This window comes from Globicephala melas, chromosome 11 (assembly GCF_963455315.2).
Source record: "Globicephala melas chromosome 11, mGloMel1.2, whole genome shotgun sequence".
NCBI lineage: Eukaryota > Metazoa > Chordata > Mammalia > Artiodactyla > Delphinidae > Globicephala > Globicephala melas.
In genome coordinates, this window is record NC_083324.2 from 56,382,694 (window position 1) to 56,402,756 (window position 20,063).

The following is a 20,063-nucleotide window of genomic DNA, read 5'->3' on the forward strand; positions in this document are numbered from 1 at the left end:
AAATCTTATATATACTAGGCAGAGTGCACAGATGATAGTAAATCTAAATGAATGAATTTTCATCCCTCTTGATCTTATTTTATTTGTGTCGTAGGTCAGGTTCCTGAGAAACAGACTCTGAGATTCTAAGAGAGTCATTCAGAAGTTTAATTTGAGGGTGCTGTCAGGAATAGTACTTGTGAAGAGTAAGGAAAGCAGAACAGGCAAAGGGAGAAGGTAAACCATGATGCAATTGCAAAAGAAACCTCAGCTGATCCCATGAGGAGCTTAGGAACTGGGATGGTCCTTCAGAGTTGTTCCAAACTGAGACAAAGTGTCTGGGTCTTTTTGGATGCAGGCTATCCCCAGGGTGGAGCATAATCTTGGGCAAGGTAGCTTCCTTCAGCTGAGGACAATTTTGGAAAAGGAACTGAGTTGTGAGCCATCAGCTGCCAATATCCCTCAGCAGGAGGGGTGAGTTCCTTGATCCAAGAGGGATGTGTTGGGCACACAGCATCCACTGTCAGCACACTATGTGAGATTGTATCATTTTGTCATAAAAAGAGAAACGACAGGATAGAAATAAGCAAAGGGAGAAATGTGGGTAAAAAGGGAAGAGAAGGAAAATAATACATCAGTATTTTGGGAAAAAAGGAAAGTATAGTTTTCACCGAAAGGCCTCATCCAGGTCCTCTTCTTCTGTGAAGTATCAGTATTTGGGAAAAAGTATCAGTATTTGGGAAAAAGTATCAGTATTTGGGAAAAAGTATCAGTATTTGGGAAAAAGGGAAAGTAAATAAATCTAAAAATAAAAATGTGTGTGTACCAGCCACTGTGATTTCACGCACAGCACATTCCTGGGGAAGGTAGTTGCTAAAATGGCCAAGGTCACAGAATGAGAGTTTTGGAAAACACCTGTGAATCAGAGGATTGTGCCATAACCTTCAAAGCACATGAAAATGAATGGAAGTGCATCCTGTTAAACTATTTCCTAACAGAGGTCATTCAGTCATAAGAACACTTTCAGAGCACGAAGAAGCAGGTTTGTTGAATATTGATGCTGTAAGTGAAAGGACTTAAATTTAGCAAATTTGAATCTTGGCTTATCTATGAATTGTCAACTTTTAATCATCCTATGGATGATTTGTTTTTGTTTTTTTGGTTTTTTTTTGCGGTACGCGGGCCTCTCAGCATTTTGGCCTCTCCCGTTGCGGAGCACAGGCTCTGGACACGCAGGCCTAGTGGCCATGGCTCACGGGCCCAGCCGCTCCGCGGCATGTGGGATCTTCCTGGACTGGGACACGAACCAGTGTCCCCTGCATCGGCAGGTGGACTCTCAACCACTGCGCCACCAGGGAAGCCCTATGGATGATTTTTAAATGATGTTCATTTGACTTTGGAATTTCTTACAAGAATTTTGGGAGGAGCCCACTGATCATCTTGGTTTGGGTTTCCCCAGAAACGGACCTGAGACAAAAATTCAAGGGCTAGTAGTTTCCTGGGGAAACTATGTGGTTTTATTTGTTTGTTTGTTTGTTTGTTTTTTTGATCTTTCAAAAAGCTGTATTTGGCATAAGCTAATGCCACTGCTAGTGCTGCCAGTGGCCAGGCACAGACACAGAAGGTCCTGAGGAGCTGGGCAGAAAGGAGAATGTACAGGCAGAGCAGGAAATAGCCAGCTCACGTCCCTGTCCCAGGAGCCCAGAAGGATAAAGGCCGTGCAGTAAAGGGTAACATACAGTCCTCCTCTTTGGTCACACAAAGGCCCTATCATGGGCCTGGGAGGTGAGATAGCTGAGGGGTGCAGGCTCTGCCCTCGGACTCCAAGCTTTAGGCTCATCACATTGAGGTGGTAATGCAGTGAGAGGCGAGGCAAGGAGACAGAGCAGTCAGGCTGGTAATCTCTGGCTCCTAGGAGCTGCCCTTGTCCTTGTCATCCATGAGGTCATACCACTGGACTGCACCCTGGGAAAGGTCTATCTCAGCGAGGTCCAACTGCACCTTCCTCAGCAGCTCACGCTCTCTTGACATGACGGAGGAACTAGACTTCACAGAGACATCCAGCTTTCGCCGAAAGGCCTCATCCAGGGGCAATTTCCACTCAAACTGTTCATTGAATTCAGGATTTAGGGTCCTCTTCTTCTGTGAGGACTTCCTCTTGGCGCCCCAGTTCTTGTCTGGCAGTAGCAACAGTGACACGTAGGGGTCGGGGGGATACCGTCCATTTTGTCGAAGGGCCCAGCAACTGTGAATGATGCTGACCAGCTTGCGTTCTTCACTGTAGTACCAAACAGTCAGTTTCACCTGGCCCAGAGTCCAGGCTGGAGCCTCAAGGGGACTGTCACTGTGTGTTAGGCGCTGCCGGAGCTCTGGGGCTGAGGAAGTGTTGTGAGGGAGTCCCCCCCACCCCGAGCTCTGGTTCTTCGCTCAGAGAAGAGGAGCTGTGGCTGTAGCTGTGGCTGTGAACTTTCACCCCTGAGTGCTGGGACACCAGGATCCCTAGCTGTGCTTGCAGTAGCTTCTGCCCTGGACCATTGCTGAGCACAAACCAGTGGTCCAAGCAGAGCTGGTCAGCCATGAGGAGCTCAGAGAGAGGCAAGGATAACAAGCCCAGTGTGCCAGTCCCCTCACCCGGAACCTGCAACTCCAGGCTCTCAGAGTTTGGTTTCCTGATGAGAGAGGAGGCACTCCTGACATTTGGAAAACAGTCTTAGTTTTATGAGAAGTATTTCCCAAAGCAAGAGTAGCATAAGGGCTGGGAGGCTTGGTACCTTTTCGGAGCTGCAGGTCCTCAGCTCGCTCCAGGTAGACAGAGAGCAGGGCTGCGCCAGTTCTGCACTCTTCTCAGTCTGGATCAGACAGTTCATCTGCAGCACCGCCTCTAACTCAGCAGCAGTGGGACGGGGGGGTCAGACGCAAGTGTAGGCAGCCAGATGAGACATCCTCCAGGGTCAGCCACTCATCAGGGAAGCCATTGTTTAGGACTGTGGTGAGACTCACTTTACACCTGCCCAGAAAGTCATCCTTGTCCAGGTCCTTGTCAAAAACCTCAATCTCTAGCTCTTGGCCTGGAATTGATGTGACGATCACCTCAAAGACCTCGTTCCAATGGGGATTGAGATCTTCCTTAACAACGCGGCTCTGGAAGCTTCGTCCTCCCAGATTTAGGAAATGTTAGATGGTAGCAGGTGATGATATAGGGATGGAGAATGCAGCCTATCAAAGGTAGTCAGGAGCTTAACCCTACTGTGAAAAACAAAACACACTGGAGAATTATCTTGACGGAAGGGCAAGGAAGCAGGGGTACTAGTCACCAGGGCTTATTGTTCTCTCAACTTCAGGTCTGCTTTGTGCCCAGGGGGAGCAGTCTCCCTGGGCTTAAGGAAGTGGCCGGGAGGGACAGAGAGGCAGAAACTGACGGTTGGAAACCTGCAAATCAAGCCTGAGGGGTGCATGCAGGGAACTGTCAAGGCAGCCTCTGCTACATTGATGGTCTGAATGTATTTTTCTTGTTATGATATTAAAGTTGGTTTCCATCCCTGAGAATGTGCCAAGTTGTGGCCAAGGGAGAGAGAGCTGGCTGTGTGCCAAGAAACAGGAGGAAACCCTTGTGAGATTAGACATTTGAGCATGGGCTGGGCACAGGGCCATGGAGGGTTGACAGCAGCCTGAGCAGGCACTCACGCCATAGGAAACGTCCTGTAGAAGAGAGCTCATTATGGTCACCAAAGGTGAAAGGTGGGGGAAGAGATAAATTGGGAGACTGGGATTGACATATACACACTACTATACATAGAATAGATAACCAACAAGGACCTACTGTATAGCACAGGGAACTCTGCTCAATATTCTGTGATAACTTACATGGGAAAAGAATTTGAAAATGAATGGATATATGTATATGTATACATATACATGAATCACTTTGCCATACACCTAAAACTAACACAACATTGTAAATCAACTATAGTCCAATAGAAAATAAATTTTAAAATAAATAAATGAGAGCTCACACGAGTAGTTTCCTCCAGTCGTCCATTTGGACCATAAGACTCCTGAGCTGGAGAATAATGGCAGAGTGGAAAGTTTTCAGGTGGCAGTTACCTTGGTCCTGTGCCAGGTGTATTACTCACTGCTCACAAAACTCCAGCTGGTATTTACCACCCAGCAAAAGGGGAAAGAAAAGAGAAGTTCTTCTGCTGATTTTCATGTCATAGAAGGCATGAAAGAGGAGACAATGCATTGGGGAAGAATGAGAAAATTTTTCCATGGTCTTCATTTATTTTTATCACAGGATATCAGTTATTTGTACCACTTTAGGGAAAATAAGAATCTAAAGAGTTTTGATTCTTTAACTAAATTTTGTTTATTAGCCTCATATCTAAGGAAATCACATTTAATCGGCTCACTTCCTGAAGAGCTAGTTTGATATCCTTGACTTAGATTACTGCTGTACAGTTAGGGTCAGCTTCCCCCTCTCCTCCCATGCAGAGCTGAAGGGCAATGTTGGGGCTACCAGGACATGCAGTAAAGGATGAACAAGAGACGTCCTGACCCTGCACATTTTCTTATGTCTTCACTAAGAAAATCCCCCTAAAAATTTAATCTGTTAAAAACCAGCCAGGATCATATTACCAAAGAGGAAGGTGTTTAATTCATTCATTTATCTAACAAATATTTATGTACTTTATGGAAAATGTACAGAGAGCTGAGAGGGAGGCAAAAATGAGTGGGCCATGTCTCTAGTCCTTAGGGAACTTATTGGTATTCAACACGGAAGGCATGAAAGCAATTAATTATAACCCAACACGAAGTGAAATGGTACTCTGATATCCTGTGAGAACATTAGTGGTGATAGCCCTTCTCTCATTAAGTCTTATTACCCTTTTATTTCATGCCACATTATTTAGCAGTTTTTAAAATTTCTGCCCTCAATGGTTGCCTATGGCTTTCCCAGCTCAAATAATAACCTTCTTATGGTCGGAAAGGAGACAGTAAAAGCTGTGTTTCCTGATCTTTAAGTGTGTACAAATGCCCACAGTTCTGCACATCCAACAAGCTCCTTGGACCAGCTCTGCTATCCCTTACAGCACTCGCCACACCGTTCAGCAAATCAGATTCAGATTCCAAATTACTTTTGAAACTATCAGTCACTTTTATTGCACCTGACAGGAAAGCTAGGGATTGCTAAAATACAGTAGATACTTCATGTGCTCAGAAAGTTGTAGGGCAAATTGAATGTGTTAGGATACCATCTCCCCAACATTTACCCCATGATGCTATTCTATGTGCACAGGCCTAAAGATTAAACAGAGACACATATCCCATGCTTTTTAAAGGGAACGAAATGTGTCTTCATATTTTACCTGTGGTCCATTTATGGAATTGCTGAGATAACATTCCCCCAGCGTTGTTATATTTGCTTTGCAGTGTAAGTTCTTTTGTAAGGAAGGGTGTGGAACTGAGCGCTGTTAACAGGCCCCAGAACAGCGCTCAGGTTTCAATGCTGTGTCACAATTTTAGAACAACGGGTGGCCAGAGCCTATAGCTAATCTTGTCCAGGCCTCCAAAGAAGCATGCTCAATGCAGGTTTCAGCCTGCTCTGTCTTGATACTTCTGCTCCCCACCTACCAGATTAATATTGAAGGGAATTCTACATGCCTCAATCTTCTGTATCCAAGCTCTTCCTTATACCGTGCAAGTCCCCTTTAGTTACCTAGTGCCTCCCATACCTCCCCAAACTGCCCTCTACTGCCTCTCCTTTGACCCTGACTGCTCTCTCTGCCAAATTTCCCACTCTTTGGAACTTTTCTTCTTCGCACTGCAACTTGAATGATTTTATACAACATAGGTCTGATCAAGTCATTCACTGTCTTAAATTCCTCTAAATGTCTCCCATTGCCCTCAGAAAATGTTGGAATTCCCTAACATAATGGAGAAAGCCCCCTCTTCCCACTTGCCAGCCCTGAAATGTGTATTCCTGATCTAGCCAACCTCTTCAGGTCCTGCAATGTCCCATGCTCTCCACCCCTAGTTCATCCAGGGCTATTTCCTCTGTCTACAATCTTCCTCTGGCTTTATTCCTCCTCTACTTTAGGTTTCACTGAGCAGTCTCTGTACTGGGGACTCCTTCCTTGACACCAGGACACAAGCTACCATGGTCTGCTTGTGTTTGTATCAATTCTCTTAAACGCTGCAGGATCATTTCCTCTTTTCTTATCTGCTCTCCCTGTTAAGACATAGAGGTTCCTGGACAGGCCTTGTCTTTGTCTTGTTTGCATGCTACACATGTGGCCTAGCACACAGTGGGTTCTCACTAGGGCCATCTTCAGGAGCACTTGGAAGGGAGATGAACATTTGGGGTTTAACGCTCATCAGTGCAGTCTTGAAATTCTGAATCATTTGTCTTTGGATTTAATGTTTTATAAGTGAAGTCGATGGAATGATGGAGCATGTAACAGGGGCGTGGAGCCTAGGCTCCCACCTGGTCCCACCTAGTTCCACCTGGTCCCTGGGAGGCTCCTCCACCTCCAACCCGTGATCACTGTCTCCCTCGCCCATTCCCCTCCAGCACCCCACTTTGGTGCAGGAACAATGAGGGATTGGGCAGGTTCTTGTGCTCACATGTGGAGTCCTGCACAGAGTCTGCAGCATCTGTGAGGATATGCACTCTCTTTGCAAGTACCCATGTGTCCAAGGGGACATGATGCTGAGCAGCAAATAAAAAACGAAAGGACAGGTTGAGAAGGAGACTCAGAAGAAAAAAACAAACACTTTTTTTCTCCTTTTTGAACAAGGTACCCTGCATTTTTATTTTGCACTGGGCCCCACAAATTATGTAACTATCTCTGGCTCTCCATGAGTGTTCGTTGAATAGATGAATCAGAGGAATTTGATGAGCCAAATGCATGTTTCTTCAAAGCAACCACCCTGATGGATTTTCCAGTAGTTGTAATTTCCTGTAACATTTTTGGAACTTCTTTTTGAGAAGGTCACCATTTGGTCACAAATATTTTTTGAACATTTATTACACCAGGTTCTGGTGTACAGCAGTGAACTATTCAGATAAGGCTATGGAAAATCTTCATCCTTAAAATTGCTTTGGGGTGGATTTACTTCTCTAAAGAAGTCAGAAGTCTCTGAGGGGTCATATCTGGTGAATAAAGCGGGCTATAAAACTAAGTAATATCAATAATACCACTTGGGACTAAAATAAACTTTTTAACTATGGAACCATAAATTAAAAACACTGGGTTTCTTATGTGAGTAAACTGGTTCTGAAGATAATTTTCAAATATAAGTTTCAAAAACATTTTGAATTACTTTTAGTAAATGAAGGGTATCTCAAGGGGACTACCTTGAAGCATAAATTATACTTTAAATATAGAAACTCTGGAGTAAATAATTTTTGAAGAAAGCTTTTTTGGGTAATTTCTGTGTTTTTAATTTTCTTAAACATTACTTTTTCCATCTAATTCCATACACAAGAGAAATCTGCAGCTGATCAAAATGTGGTTATTAGTAATAACCTGCTTCCATGATCGCATTGTTCTTACAATGTCCATCATGATTTGTTTGCTTCTCTACTAGAGCTTCCAAATTATGATTTTGTTCATCATTTTTGGAGCCCTGTGATAACCTACTTATTCTGCAGTACATCTCCTATCTAGGCTGGTCCCTGTTAGCTGTGTTATTTTAACCTCTTAGCGCCTTAGTTTCCTCATAGGATTGTGAGGAATATTAACACATGAAAAGACTTTAGACTACTACCTGGCGAACAGTAAATGCCACATAAGAATTTCATTACAATAATTGCTATGATCTGGCCCCATGCATCCAGGCAAGGTGTAGGCAAAATTGTTCTCTAATGGGACAGACAGTAGATAATTGAGGCTTTGTGGGTCAGATGATCTCTGTCACAACTACTCAAGTCTATTGTTGTAATGCTGAAATCACCCTTAGACCATACTTTTATGAATAGGCATGACTAAGTTTTAATAAAACTTTATTTGCAGAAACAGGTGGCCGGTCAGTTGTGCCCATGGGCAATTCATCTGCTGACCATCCCTGCCCCCCACCCACAGACACACCTTTTTGACAGGTGAGTGTGAAAGCTTACCCAGGAGTCAAGAGTAAGTAGCAATGGTGACCTCAGTCCTCTGAAGTCCAGGTCACAGTAGTAACAGGCTTCTCTAGGTGTGATGGCCCATAGTGAGGGCAGAGGTGCCATCTCTGTGGACAGTGCCATGGGGGCTGGTGGAGGTAGTAGAGTAGATAGGCTACAGCTGGAGAACTCCATGTAGCTCACTCTCCAGAATTAATTCTGTCCTGACAAGTTGATTCAATGAGCATTTTATAAACATCTGCTCAGTGGCTACGTATGCAATCGTTTACTGTATTTTCATGGTAGCCTACTATATAATTTATTTAACTATACAAGGGCCATACTTCAACCAATTAATATTCAATACTCATCTCTAATTTAATCTTTCAAAAACTAGAGAAAAATTTTTTCTATAATATTCTTTGCCTGTATAGTTCTTGGTGAGTCTAAATATTAGAAGAAAGTGGAACCCTATTCAATTGTACTGGCCCTTCACCTGCTTGGCAATCTCTTCCCCTCAGAGTGGCCTCAAAGGAGCCAGGAAGTTATGTCTTGTATTTTTTTTTCATATCAGATCAGCATGCAATATGCTTGCCTAAGTAATAAGTATTATCTAGATAGATAGGTAGATATGGACAGGATATTTGTTTTCTCTATGAATGTGATGTCTTAATGTGTCTGGCAGTCAGCGTCTCCTCTTTTGCAATACTCTTCCCGTTTTGCTCGGGTACTCTCCTTAAGGTAACAAAAGGTCACTCCCTCCCAGAGTATAACATATTCTACGTTCCATTGTGCTTTCCAGAGGCAGGGTTTTACCTACAAGCTTGAGGATGATTCAGACTTAAAGTGGTCTCTTATTAGATACAACAAAAGAAATTTTGATTCACTGATTGATTGATTCAAGAAATGTCTACTCAGCTGCTCATCATATGTACCACACAGGTCCTTGGAGAGGCAGGAATGAATAGATACCATTTCTGCTCTCATGGAACTTGCTGTTTGCTGGTAGAGGCACATGTTAAACAGTTATCAAACAGATAAGATAGCATGTAATTAGAACTAGCAAGAACTGATAGAAAGGAAATGAAAGTTTATAATATATCTCAAATATTGCTGGTCATAGTAATCATCTAGGGCCCTTGCTAAAATAATGGATTTCTTTTGGCCCCATCACAGATATGCTGAATCATGATCTCTAGGGAACTCCATATATTTCACAAGTAGCCCAGACAATCCTTATGAACAAGCACACTTGGAAAACGCTGGTCGAACAGAATTTAAAGCAAAGACGACGCTAACTTCCAACCAGGCTTTCATTCTAAAGAAGGCTTATTTGGCACATCTTTGAAGATTGGTTATAATAAGTGGCAGAAAACTTCCAATTCAAATTTGTGTTTGCTGATGCTGATGACCTATGGACTTGAATGCCACCTTTATGAAACCTTCATTAGGTTGCTAGGCAATGGGCTATTCTACCAGCTGGATTTAGTTTCCTAGATACAAGACTTTCTGAAACTCCTGCAGTTTTCTTTCTCTTCACTAAAAAAAAAAAATTCTTATCCAGAAAATATGCCATTGAGAATATTTATTTAATAACTTAACAATCTTCTCCCTTCGGAACCCCCAGCATACTCAACAGACTTCATGGCAGGCTTTAGTTTAACCCATTCAGGTTTTGACTTGGCCTCAATGAGAGAAGTGGTCCCTCTTAACAGGTTATGAATATCTTTATACTGTATTTACACTGTTTAGCTTTAATGTGTTTGGCTTTTTAAAAGTGGTATTTAAGTTTGGAATATTCCTATTGTAAAACATTGTAAAATTTCCACTAGTATTTTAGACTATTTTGTATTAAAAATAATGTTTACAGCTTTTTTCTCAATTAAATATAATTTATTCATAGTAGATATTTGTAGAACCTACAAGGAATGAAATTTTAAATTTAGAAATCACCCATAATCCTACAACTCAGCAACATCTGTTAGCATTTTAGTCTATTGTTAATTTTTAATATTTTAATTAAATTTTAATATTACTTTCAATTGATCACTCATTGATAGATAGTTATAACTGGGATTATACTCTATATCAAGTTTGTATCCAGATCTTTTAACAAAACTTGATACCATGAGCATTTTTCCATTAAAGTTTAGAATGTCTTTTTGATGAGTACATTATATTCTATCATACTGGTATGCAAACATTTATTTAATAATTTTTTCATTGCTTCAGTTTTATATGGTTTTAAACTTTTCACTTTCACACATAACATCGGCATAAACCCCTTTGTATGTAAATCCATATCTGTAGCTATGACGTCTTACAAGACAGTCCTAGTCATGAAATTGCTGGATTGAAGTATATGCTTTTTTTTGAGATTAATACATGCTGCCAAATTGCTTTTCAGGAATTGAAAGGATTCTATCCTTGAGTAGATGGATCCACAGGGACCAATAAACACTAGGAAATAGATGTGATTTATGGATGCACCAATTAGCCTCCATGTGTTCTGTGATCCCAGACTTGTATTCCTAACTCTGACAATATATTTTCACAAATGCATACCATTGGTAGCACATGGAAAGAGCCATATCAACTTATCTCTGCTATTGCACCAAAGTCTTGAAGAACATGTCTTACTGATGATAAGTACCAGGCTATCTTTATATACAAAGGGCAGCTAATGACTGGAACCGTGGTCTGTATCTCTGCTTATATTATAAGCACTATTGTTAATTGTTGTTTAAAGGGGTGATACAGCTAGTGAATAATAATACTAATCACTGGTGAATAATAATACTAAGATTCCTATTCGTGGGGGATATATTCTCAGTCCTCAAACGGAAACAAATTCTCAGTGCTTTTTCTTGTTAATTGTCTCTAAGAAAAGATGAAATGCTCGTGCTCATTACTTCATACCTTGTAAAATATCTTTTTCAGCTTTCTCTCCCCACTCAACTTTCAATTGTGTATAATGTCTCCATGAACCTTAGTTATGAAAAACAAGTAAAAGGAAAGCTTACCTTTTCAGTAACTTTTCAGTCCTAGTTACCCCAAGTTACAAGGACACAATTATATTTAAGAGAAGTTGTTGTGTGGGTGGGTGTGCCCAGTGATGTGTGATGAACTGCTATTCCCACCAAATGAATCAATTGGTATAAGAAAGGTACCATAATTTATTTGAATAGACTGGGGCTTGGGTTGCATGTGTGTGTGTGTGTGTGTGTGTGTGTAAGACAGAGAGAGAGAGAGAGAGAGAGAGAGAGAAAGGGAAAAGTATGTGTCCTGTTTCACATACAAGTGCAGGTCGTACCCTATATTTGGCTTCTGGCCTCAAACAGTGAAGATTGCAGAAATCTCCAGAATGATGAGAACATTCAGAAGCACCTCAAAGGCTTATGTTCCCACTTAATCTGATTTCTTTCCACTCTCTGTTGGCAATTCCTTACCAGCCTGAGTTTAGCAAAGCTACAGAACAATGAGAGATACTCAAACTGGCCGGGTGGGGATGAACCCCTAACCATAGGTAGCTGTCTTTAAGAGAAATCTTAAGGGAGAGGGACAGTGTGGGTGTGCGACAGGAAAGGAGGCTGGAAGAAGACACGTAGAAGTGGAAGCTGCTCCTACCACAGGAGGAGAGAGTCTCCACACCAGAGTTCTAAAAAGTAGCATCCCCAGGGCTCTCTGTAGTTAAAGTAGGTACAGCACCATTCTGTCAAATATTTTCTTATGTATTATCTTATTTGGCTTTTGCAACATCTTTGAAATAAACAGAACAAGTATTACAGGTCTGCAATCCTTTATTTGAAACCCTTAAGGCCAGATATTTTAGATTTCAGAATTTATCAGAATTTAGACAAGTGATATAATGCCAGTTATGTATGTTATGAAACACCCCTAGTAGAGTCTGGGACAACATCCTGTTTTCAGACACATTAATATTTCAGTAATGAGGAATATGGGCATCTACAGTAAGGAGATAAAGACTATAAATAGCCTCATCTCAGTCTAGGTTAGGTTTTTGTAGTCAAATGAGTTATGAAAAGCCATAAGTTTTTCAGAGATTTATGAAGGTTGCAACTGAAGATAAGGAATTATGGCCTCAATTATCCCCATTTTATAGATGAGGAAACAGAAGTCCAGAGGCATTAAGTGATATATTCAATGTTAGTTTTAGATTATTTTAAAATGGGATTATTATGAATATCCCAAGATTATCTAAAACAATATAAGTACTTACTTTAACATTCACTCATGGAAAGTTTTGTTCTGAGCATTTTGATTCCTTGGCAAAAAATGTTTTTTCTATCTCTGCCTCCCTGAAGTCTATTACGTTTTTGTATTATGTTTCTCAAAATGGGACCTTGAGATTTTAGATTCCCCTTTGGTTCAGATGAGTGCTTCTCCAAAATTCATTGTAGTCTCAGTCATGGACATGGTTGAAGGGAGCACTTTTGTAAAAGGGGTAAACATTTATCGAAACTTAACTATATATAAAGAGTGGTTCTGAGAAGAAAAAAAATAAGCCACAAGGGTCTTTCAGTGCTTCCCTAGCCCAAGCACTAAGAGGAATAGTCTTTGGAAAGCAACAAAAATATAAACCACACTCAGATGTGCCTAGGTGTGACCAATATAGACTCTGACTTTGAAAGAACACTGCCTACATCAAAACATACAACACTCTTTAAAAGGAGTTTGCTGGCACATCTCGGAGTGCCAATCCTGTACTCACTTGCCGCTTGTTCCTCAACAGTAGATGACACTATTCCAATGCCTGAGCAAACTAGATGGTGACCAGTAACTATGAACTGACTCAGAAAACCTCAACATTATTGAAGAAACAATGAGCTGAGAGTCAGCTAGTCTAGTCCAGTCGGTCCCAGGCCCCTTCCTAACTTGCTATGTTATTTGGCCATGATAGTGCTTACAATCTTTAGTTTCAGTAATTATAGTTACTTTTGAATATATGTGCATAAAAGAATTCAGAAACAGACACACAAAAGGTTTTGTATGTATTAGTAAGAAACCAAAATCGTTGAAAAGGGTCCATTGTACAGAGAGTTCCCCTACGTGACCTGCCCCCACACAGGCACAGCCTCCCCCATTATCAACATCCCCCACGAGATGGTGCATTTGTTACAACTGATGAATCTACATTGACACATCATAATCACCCAAAGTCCATAGTTTACCTTAGGGTTCACTCTTGGTGGTGTATATTCTATGGGTTTAGACAAATGTGTAATGACATGTATCCGTCATTATGGTATCATACAGAGTAAAAATACTCTGTGCTCTCCCTATTCATCCACATTCACCACCCCCCCACCAATCCCTGGCAACAAGTGATCTTTTCCTGTCTTCATAGTTTTGCCTTTTCCAGAATGTCATACAGTTGTAATCATATAGTATGTAGCCTTTTCAGATTGGCTTCTTTTACTTAGTAATATGTATTTAAGTGTTTTCAGTGTCTTTTCACAGCTTGATAGCTCATTTCTTTTTAGTGCTGAATAATATTTCATTGTATATTCAGTTTATTTTTTCTATTAACCTACTGAAAGACATCTTAATTATTTCCAAGTTTTGGCAATTATGAAGAAAGCTACTGTAAAACATTGGTTTATGTGTGTACATAAGTTTTCAGCTCCTTTGGGTAAATACCTAGAAGCACAATTGCTGAATCATATGGTTAGAGTATGTTTATTTTTGTAAGAAACCACCAAACTGTCTTCTAAAGTGGCTGTTCCATTTTGCATTCCCACCAGCAATGAATGAGAGTTCCTGTTGCTCCATATCCTTACCAGTATTTGGAGCTGTCAGTGTTATGGATTTTGGCCATTCAAACAGGCGTGCAGTGTTATCTCATGGTTGTTTTAATTTGCATTTCCCTAATAACATATGATGTTGAGCATATTTTCATATGCTTAACTGCCATCTCTATATCTTCTTTGGTAAGCTGTCTGTTAAAGTCTTTGGCCTATTTTTTAATTGGGTGTGTATTATTTTATTGTTGAGTTTTAAGAGCTCTTTACATATTTCAGATAATAGTCCATTACCAGATGTATCATTTGCAAATAATTTCTCTCTTAAAATGCTTTTTTAAGTCTTGAAGGGGAAGTGTCCCTTTCAAGGAAGAGGAATGATGGTGATCGGGGTGTTACATTGTAGGTGAACTGTATGTGTACGCATAGATTTCCTGTCACATTTACCTTGATCTTAGTGATCTGTATCCTTCTCTCTCTCTCTCTCTCTCTCTCTCTGCTTAACTCTTCAAGTAATAATATGCTCCAGAGTGTCTGGGAGGATACTGGCCTAGGGATTTAGTGCTTCAGTGGAGACAGGTAAGTTTCACAGACTATATACATCCAGATCAGTTTTCAGTTCCAGACATGTTTATCCTGAGGACATCAAATTTAACCTGTTCATGGACATGGATCATCTTTGGTTGTTCCTCCTGCAGCTTCTAGACCTAAGGAGTCACTATGTTCTATCAATTTTACTTCCAAACTATCTCTTATATCAGACTTACATTTTCTATTTCCTTTGTCATTGCCTTAGCCCATGCTTTGTAACCCAGGGCCATCCAATAGAAATATAATGTGAGCCACATATGTAATTTAAAATTTTCTAGTAGCCACATTTAAAAATGTCAAAAGACATAGGGGAAATTAATTTTAATGTTTATTTAACCCAACATATCTAAAATATTTTCATTTCAACATGTAATCAATATGAATAACAAGATTCCACTCTTCTTGTGTGTGTCAAATCTTTTAAGCTTGCAGCACATCTCATTTAACATGTGCCATATTTCAAGGGCTCAATAACCACCATGTTGAGCAGTGCAGTTTGCACCAATCTTGTTCTTAGCATCTCTCCTTTCCATCCTTTTATATGGTCTGTAATATATCATTTCCCTCCTTAATGCCCTCTGATGATGTGTCTGTAACTGCATGTAGCAAAAAGTCCAATTTCCTTAGTGCTGTTCACTCACTCATTCCATATTTTTTATGTACCCACCATGTGCCAGGTACTCCAGGGTGTCCCCAGTGACAAGACAGGTGTGGTCTCTGCCCCTGAGAAGTGTAATGGGAATTACACTCTAATGGGAATGTAAGCTCCTCAGGGGCCTGGTGAATAAGGCTCTTCCTTTTGTATGAGCTTAAGCCCACCTTTTTCCCACCTCATGGTTTCCCAAACAGATAATCATAACGAATGTGTAATGAGTGTTTCTTGTCTGTTATGTGCTGTGCCTTATGCTCTCACGGAACACCCATGACAGTGCCACTATTACCCCAATTACAGTGTCCAGAGGGGTTCTAAAAAGAAGACTGGCAAGGTGGGTGACTTGCCTACAGACACAACCACTAGCACAAAGGGAATCAGCCCCATGCAGTTTGCCTCCAGAGAGGAGGATGCTTCGCCATTGGACTACCCTGCCTTTTCAGGTGATGCCATTGATTTTGTTGTTGCTTCTGCTTGTAATGCCCTTCTTCTCCCCATGCTTATTTGATGAAGTTATGCCTTTATCATTCATGACTCAGTTTAAATCTACTGTATCTCTGTAGCTTTTTCAGACACCTTCATATGCATCCTTTTCTCACAGTTGACAGTCCCCTGCCCCTTCTACCTCTAGCAAAAGTCATCCCACTCTCCTTCATTGAGATTCCCACGTTAGAGTGTACATATTGCATTGCTGGCATTTGTTTCTATATCAGTCTCCACTCAGAACTCCATGAGATCAGGTCTGTTTTTTTGTCTTGTTTCAGCTTATCTGTAGGCCTAGCCTGCAGAAATAAGAGGAACAATTTTTTCAACTATTTTCCTTTTGTCTTTTCCCCACTGAGGCTGCTCTGATGCTCTTGTAAACACTATTCCAAGGATTTTAGTTTTCCTTATAGAATCAGATGATTGGGAATATTTAAGTTTCAGCTAGCACCAAGAAGAGGCAATGAAGAGATAAAGAATTGTCAAAGGATCCTCTGCTAAAGGATGGTTCCAAGCTGTTCAAAATGACAGAGAAACTGCTATTTTTCTTTAAAAAATATGTTCTGGCTCATAGAGAGTTGTTGGTGGGAAGATTATTCACGCCTCAGGATGAAGATCTTGCCAAGGGGTTGTATCCAAGTCCCTGTTAGTATTACCTACTGTTCCAGAAACCCAGGAAGTGTACTGAATCTGGGATATAGCTAAATGTCATTAATTTTAGGTGCTACAAGTTCATCATGAGTGATGAATTTAGGTTCAGATTCACCTTTGGTTAGCAAATGTTTCCCTGTGCTACATTTTGGATGAGTATTTAAAATACTAAGAGAACAATTTGCCTTTCAGAACCTTTGAACATTTTATAGCCATCACCATTTGCATGAAAGCAATTTTAATACATTATCTTCTTTACTTACTGCAACCATCGCCTCGGGATGAACTCTGGCTGAATATGAATTAAGTGGGCAATTGAGAGTAATCAGTTCTATAATTCAGACCTTTACTACACTATTTCTCCAGCAGGTGGGATGAACTGAGGAGTGGAAAAAGTGCATGGCAACAGAGAGGTCACTCAAAAAATAATTGTGGATTAAATAAACCAAGGGCTTATTATTTTCTTTTCACAAGTTGGATTAAGAGAAACTCATTTTCTAGCATGGTCTCCTGAACATATATTTTTAAGCCCTTCTTGAAGTTGCCTACTTAGCTCTTTCAACTCTGGCACCAAGGGTATAGGTTCCTATTTTGCTCCTGTCACTACTTTGGCCACATCCTCAGATTTCTCCCAGGATGCTCCTAGGTCTTAAAGGAAGTTTGCCTCCCCCCTTCCCCACCTCCCAAATTCATTCAATTAACACAGGTACTGAAAGCTTACAAAGGCCAACCACTCTTCTAGGTATGCTGGGAATATAACAGGAAAATGAAACAGGCAAAAAAATTACTGTTTGCATGAAGCTTACATGGAGCAAACATTTTTTAAAAAATTAATTAATTTATTTATTTTTGGCTGTGTTGGGTCTTTGTTGCTGCGTGCGGGATTTTCTCTAGCTGTGGTGAGCAGGGGCTACTCTTCGTTGCAGTGCGGCGGGCTTCTCGTTGGGTGGCTTCTCTTGTTGCAGAGCACGGGCTCTAGGCATGCGGGCCTCAGTAGTTGTGGCACTCGGGCTTAGTAGTTGTGGCTCGCAGGCTCTGGAGCACAGGCTCAGTAGTTGTGGTGCACGGGCCCAGCTGCTCCGTGGCATGTGGGATCTTCCCGGACTAGGGCTCAAACCCGTGTCCCCTGCACTGGCAGGTGGATTCTTAACCACTGTGCCACCAGGGAAGCCTGGAGCACACATTAATCTGTGTTTGATGTTAAAATTAATCGATAATTTAAAAATTAATTGATAGTCAACCTAAGAAAGAAGTGGACAATTTTATTCGAGCCAATCTGAGGGTTATAACCCAGAAGATAGTCTTTCAGAAGGCTCTGAGGACTGATCTGCCCGTTAGAGGTCAAAGCACAGCTATGTAAGTTTTTGAGACAAACAGTTATATATCAAAGTATATTGACAGTTTACATAGTCCAACAAGGTGATAGTGGGTCATTGTGACCCCTCACAGGATTGAGAAAGGAATGTTATCTCCTAAGGAATTACCTTGCTGGTGCCAGGAGGATATTGCCTTTTTTTTTTTTTTTTTTTTTTTGGCTAGTAGGCATTCCTGTGTCTTCTAAGGGGATCTAATTAATGTGTAATGCAGATGCACAATACACATGAAAGGGGAGAGGGTAGTGGCTCAGATGGCAGAAAAAAGTGCATGTTAAATTTTTCTTGTCTTGCCTTTAAAATAATTTTGTTACATCAGTGTGTGTGTGTGTGTGTATGTGTGTGTGTGTGTGTGTATACAGATGATAAACATAATGAGGCATAAATATATAGAATGTTATAAAAGAATAACTGCTGTATAGAAAAATAAAGCAGAGAAAGGGAATAGAAGATGTTCTGTATACACTAATTAGTTTTTTGGTAGGGAGGCTGCATTTTAAGAGACCCCAGAACTAATTCTTCAATATAAATCATATTTACCTTGTGATGGTATGGGTAAAAGTGATTGAAGCCTTAAACAACTTTAGGAGGCTCTTTTATTTTTTTTTGATTCCAGTTCCTCTCTTTCTCCATATTCTTTCCTTTTCATTCTTGTTTCATCTTTTCATCCCTTTTCCTTGTTGCTGTACAACTTTCTTTAATGAATCATTAGAATGGTGCAATACAACACTTCCACTAACTAGGATTTAAAACCAGTTACCTCTCTGAAGCTCAGCTTCTTCATCTGTAAAATGGGGATAACAGAAAACATACTGTGGTGTTGTGAGGATTAGAGATGCAGCATGTTTGCCTTAATGTAACAGTGTCTAATTGTAGGCTTCTTTATACAGTAAGTGAATAATGGGTGCCCACCTAGAAGTAACTCTCTGGGAAATTTAGAAAAAAAGGGGACTAAGACCCAAACCAGGAAGGAGTCATCCAGCATACTTAACTATTTCTGACAAAGGGCTTTACTAATATCTATTTTGAGATGGATAGGGTAAGCGCTCCAGACTTGCTGGAATATAAAGTTTCCTTCCATAGCACTGATTTAGCTCTTCCCAGCTAATCTTTTTGTTCTCTTTTTTAAACACGCAAGACAACCTAGTAAACAATAATGCCTCTAATAAGCATGCTATGTTTCGGGTACGTTTAAGGATAGAAATTCACTTGATCCTTCAATGACCCTGTGTAGCAGGCACCGTCACCATGCGCAGTTAGAGCTGTGGATATTGGGGGGGGGTGCCCCAGAGGGTGGACTTGGGTGTGGGTGCCGCAGTGGTGCCCGGTCAGGGGCGCAAGCACACAAGGACACCTGGCCAGGAATGCTCCCTGTTTCACTGGCCCCAAGTTGGAGTTCGTCACAACAGAACAGAGAAAAAAACCTTGCAGCACTCCTAACGACCCGTTAGTTCCTTTGGGGTTCCCGTGAGCGCCCCTGTAATGGGCAGCGACCTTCTTCCCTCCTGCCACGAGGAACGTGGTTAGGAGGTAGGCGCCATGATGACCCCCAGCCCCCCTCGGACTAGGAAAACGAGCTACACGCTAGTCTTGGTCACTTAAGATTTTACAGAGGGGCGGGCCTCCTGAGGAGGTGGCGTGGCGCCGGGATGAGTGTGGAAACCCGAAGGCCTCCGAGTGGCTGGAACGCCCGCCTTCCTCCCACCCTCCCGCTCCACCTCTGGGCTGCCTGGCCGCCGGGCCAGGACTCGCCTGGGAGGACCCCGGCCAGCCGGGGGCGTGGCGCCAGGGGGCGGGCGTGTGGGCGGGGCCCACATGCGTCACGGCCTGGCCCCGCCCCCGGGCCTCTGCGGCGCCCTCCTCCCCGCCTCGGCCTCCCTCCAGCTCAGTGCTTGCTCCACGTTCCACGCTGCGGCCTCGAGAGCCCGCGAGAGGCAGCTTCGCGGTCTCCGCGCACGCGCCTCAGTCTCTGTCTCACGGCTTTCCCCACGCGAGCGCCTCGCTCACGAGCGCACGTTCGTTTCCCCTCGCGCGTCCGGCTCTCGGCCGCGGCGGCGGCGGCAGCGGGCGGACCGCGCCGGCTGGACGGCCGACCATGGAGGCGGACGGGGCCGGAGAGCAGATGAGACCGCTTCTCACCCGGGTAACGAGAAGGGTGCGGGCGGCGGGGCTCCTTGGCAGGCGGGCGCGGGGCGCGGCGGACAAAGGCTGGGGCGCGGCGGGCCGGCCGCAGGTCCCGGGTCGGGCCCCCCCACCGCCGGCGGCCGGCGCGCCGGGGCAGCCCCTTTGTGTGACCGCCCGGAGCTGGGGGCGGGCGGCGCGGCGCCAAGGAGGCCGGCGTGGGGGGCCGGCAGCGCGCCGCCGGCATCCCGGCTGCCGCGTCCCGGGGTCTCGGCATCCGGGGGGCCCGGCAGCCCGCGAGCTCGGCCGGTCAACAGCCGGACAGGCGCCTCCTCCTCTCCGCGGGG

The 20,063-nt window shown here is 42.7% G+C and overlaps 1 protein-coding gene and 1 pseudogene across 7 annotated transcripts in view; one reads left to right on the plus strand and one right to left on the minus strand.

The window, feature by feature from the left end:
• Positions 1 to 1,851: 1,851 nt before the first annotated feature.
• Positions 1,852 to 19,692, minus strand: LOC115838820 (extended synaptotagmin-1-like; annotated as a pseudogene).
• The window catches only part of SLC4A7 (solute carrier family 4 member 7), a 124,160-nt gene continuing 123,588 nt past the window's right edge, over positions 19,492 to 20,063 (plus strand). For all 7 annotated transcript variants that reach the window (XM_030830009.2, XM_060308973.1, XM_060308977.1 and 4 more), the window contains exon 1: positions 19,492 to 19,738. In XM_030830009.2, the coding sequence (XP_030685869.1) occupies positions 19,691 to 19,738 (48 nt within the window). In that variant the 5' untranslated portion in view covers positions 19,492 to 19,690. The remainder of the gene's footprint in view (positions 19,739 to 20,063) is intronic.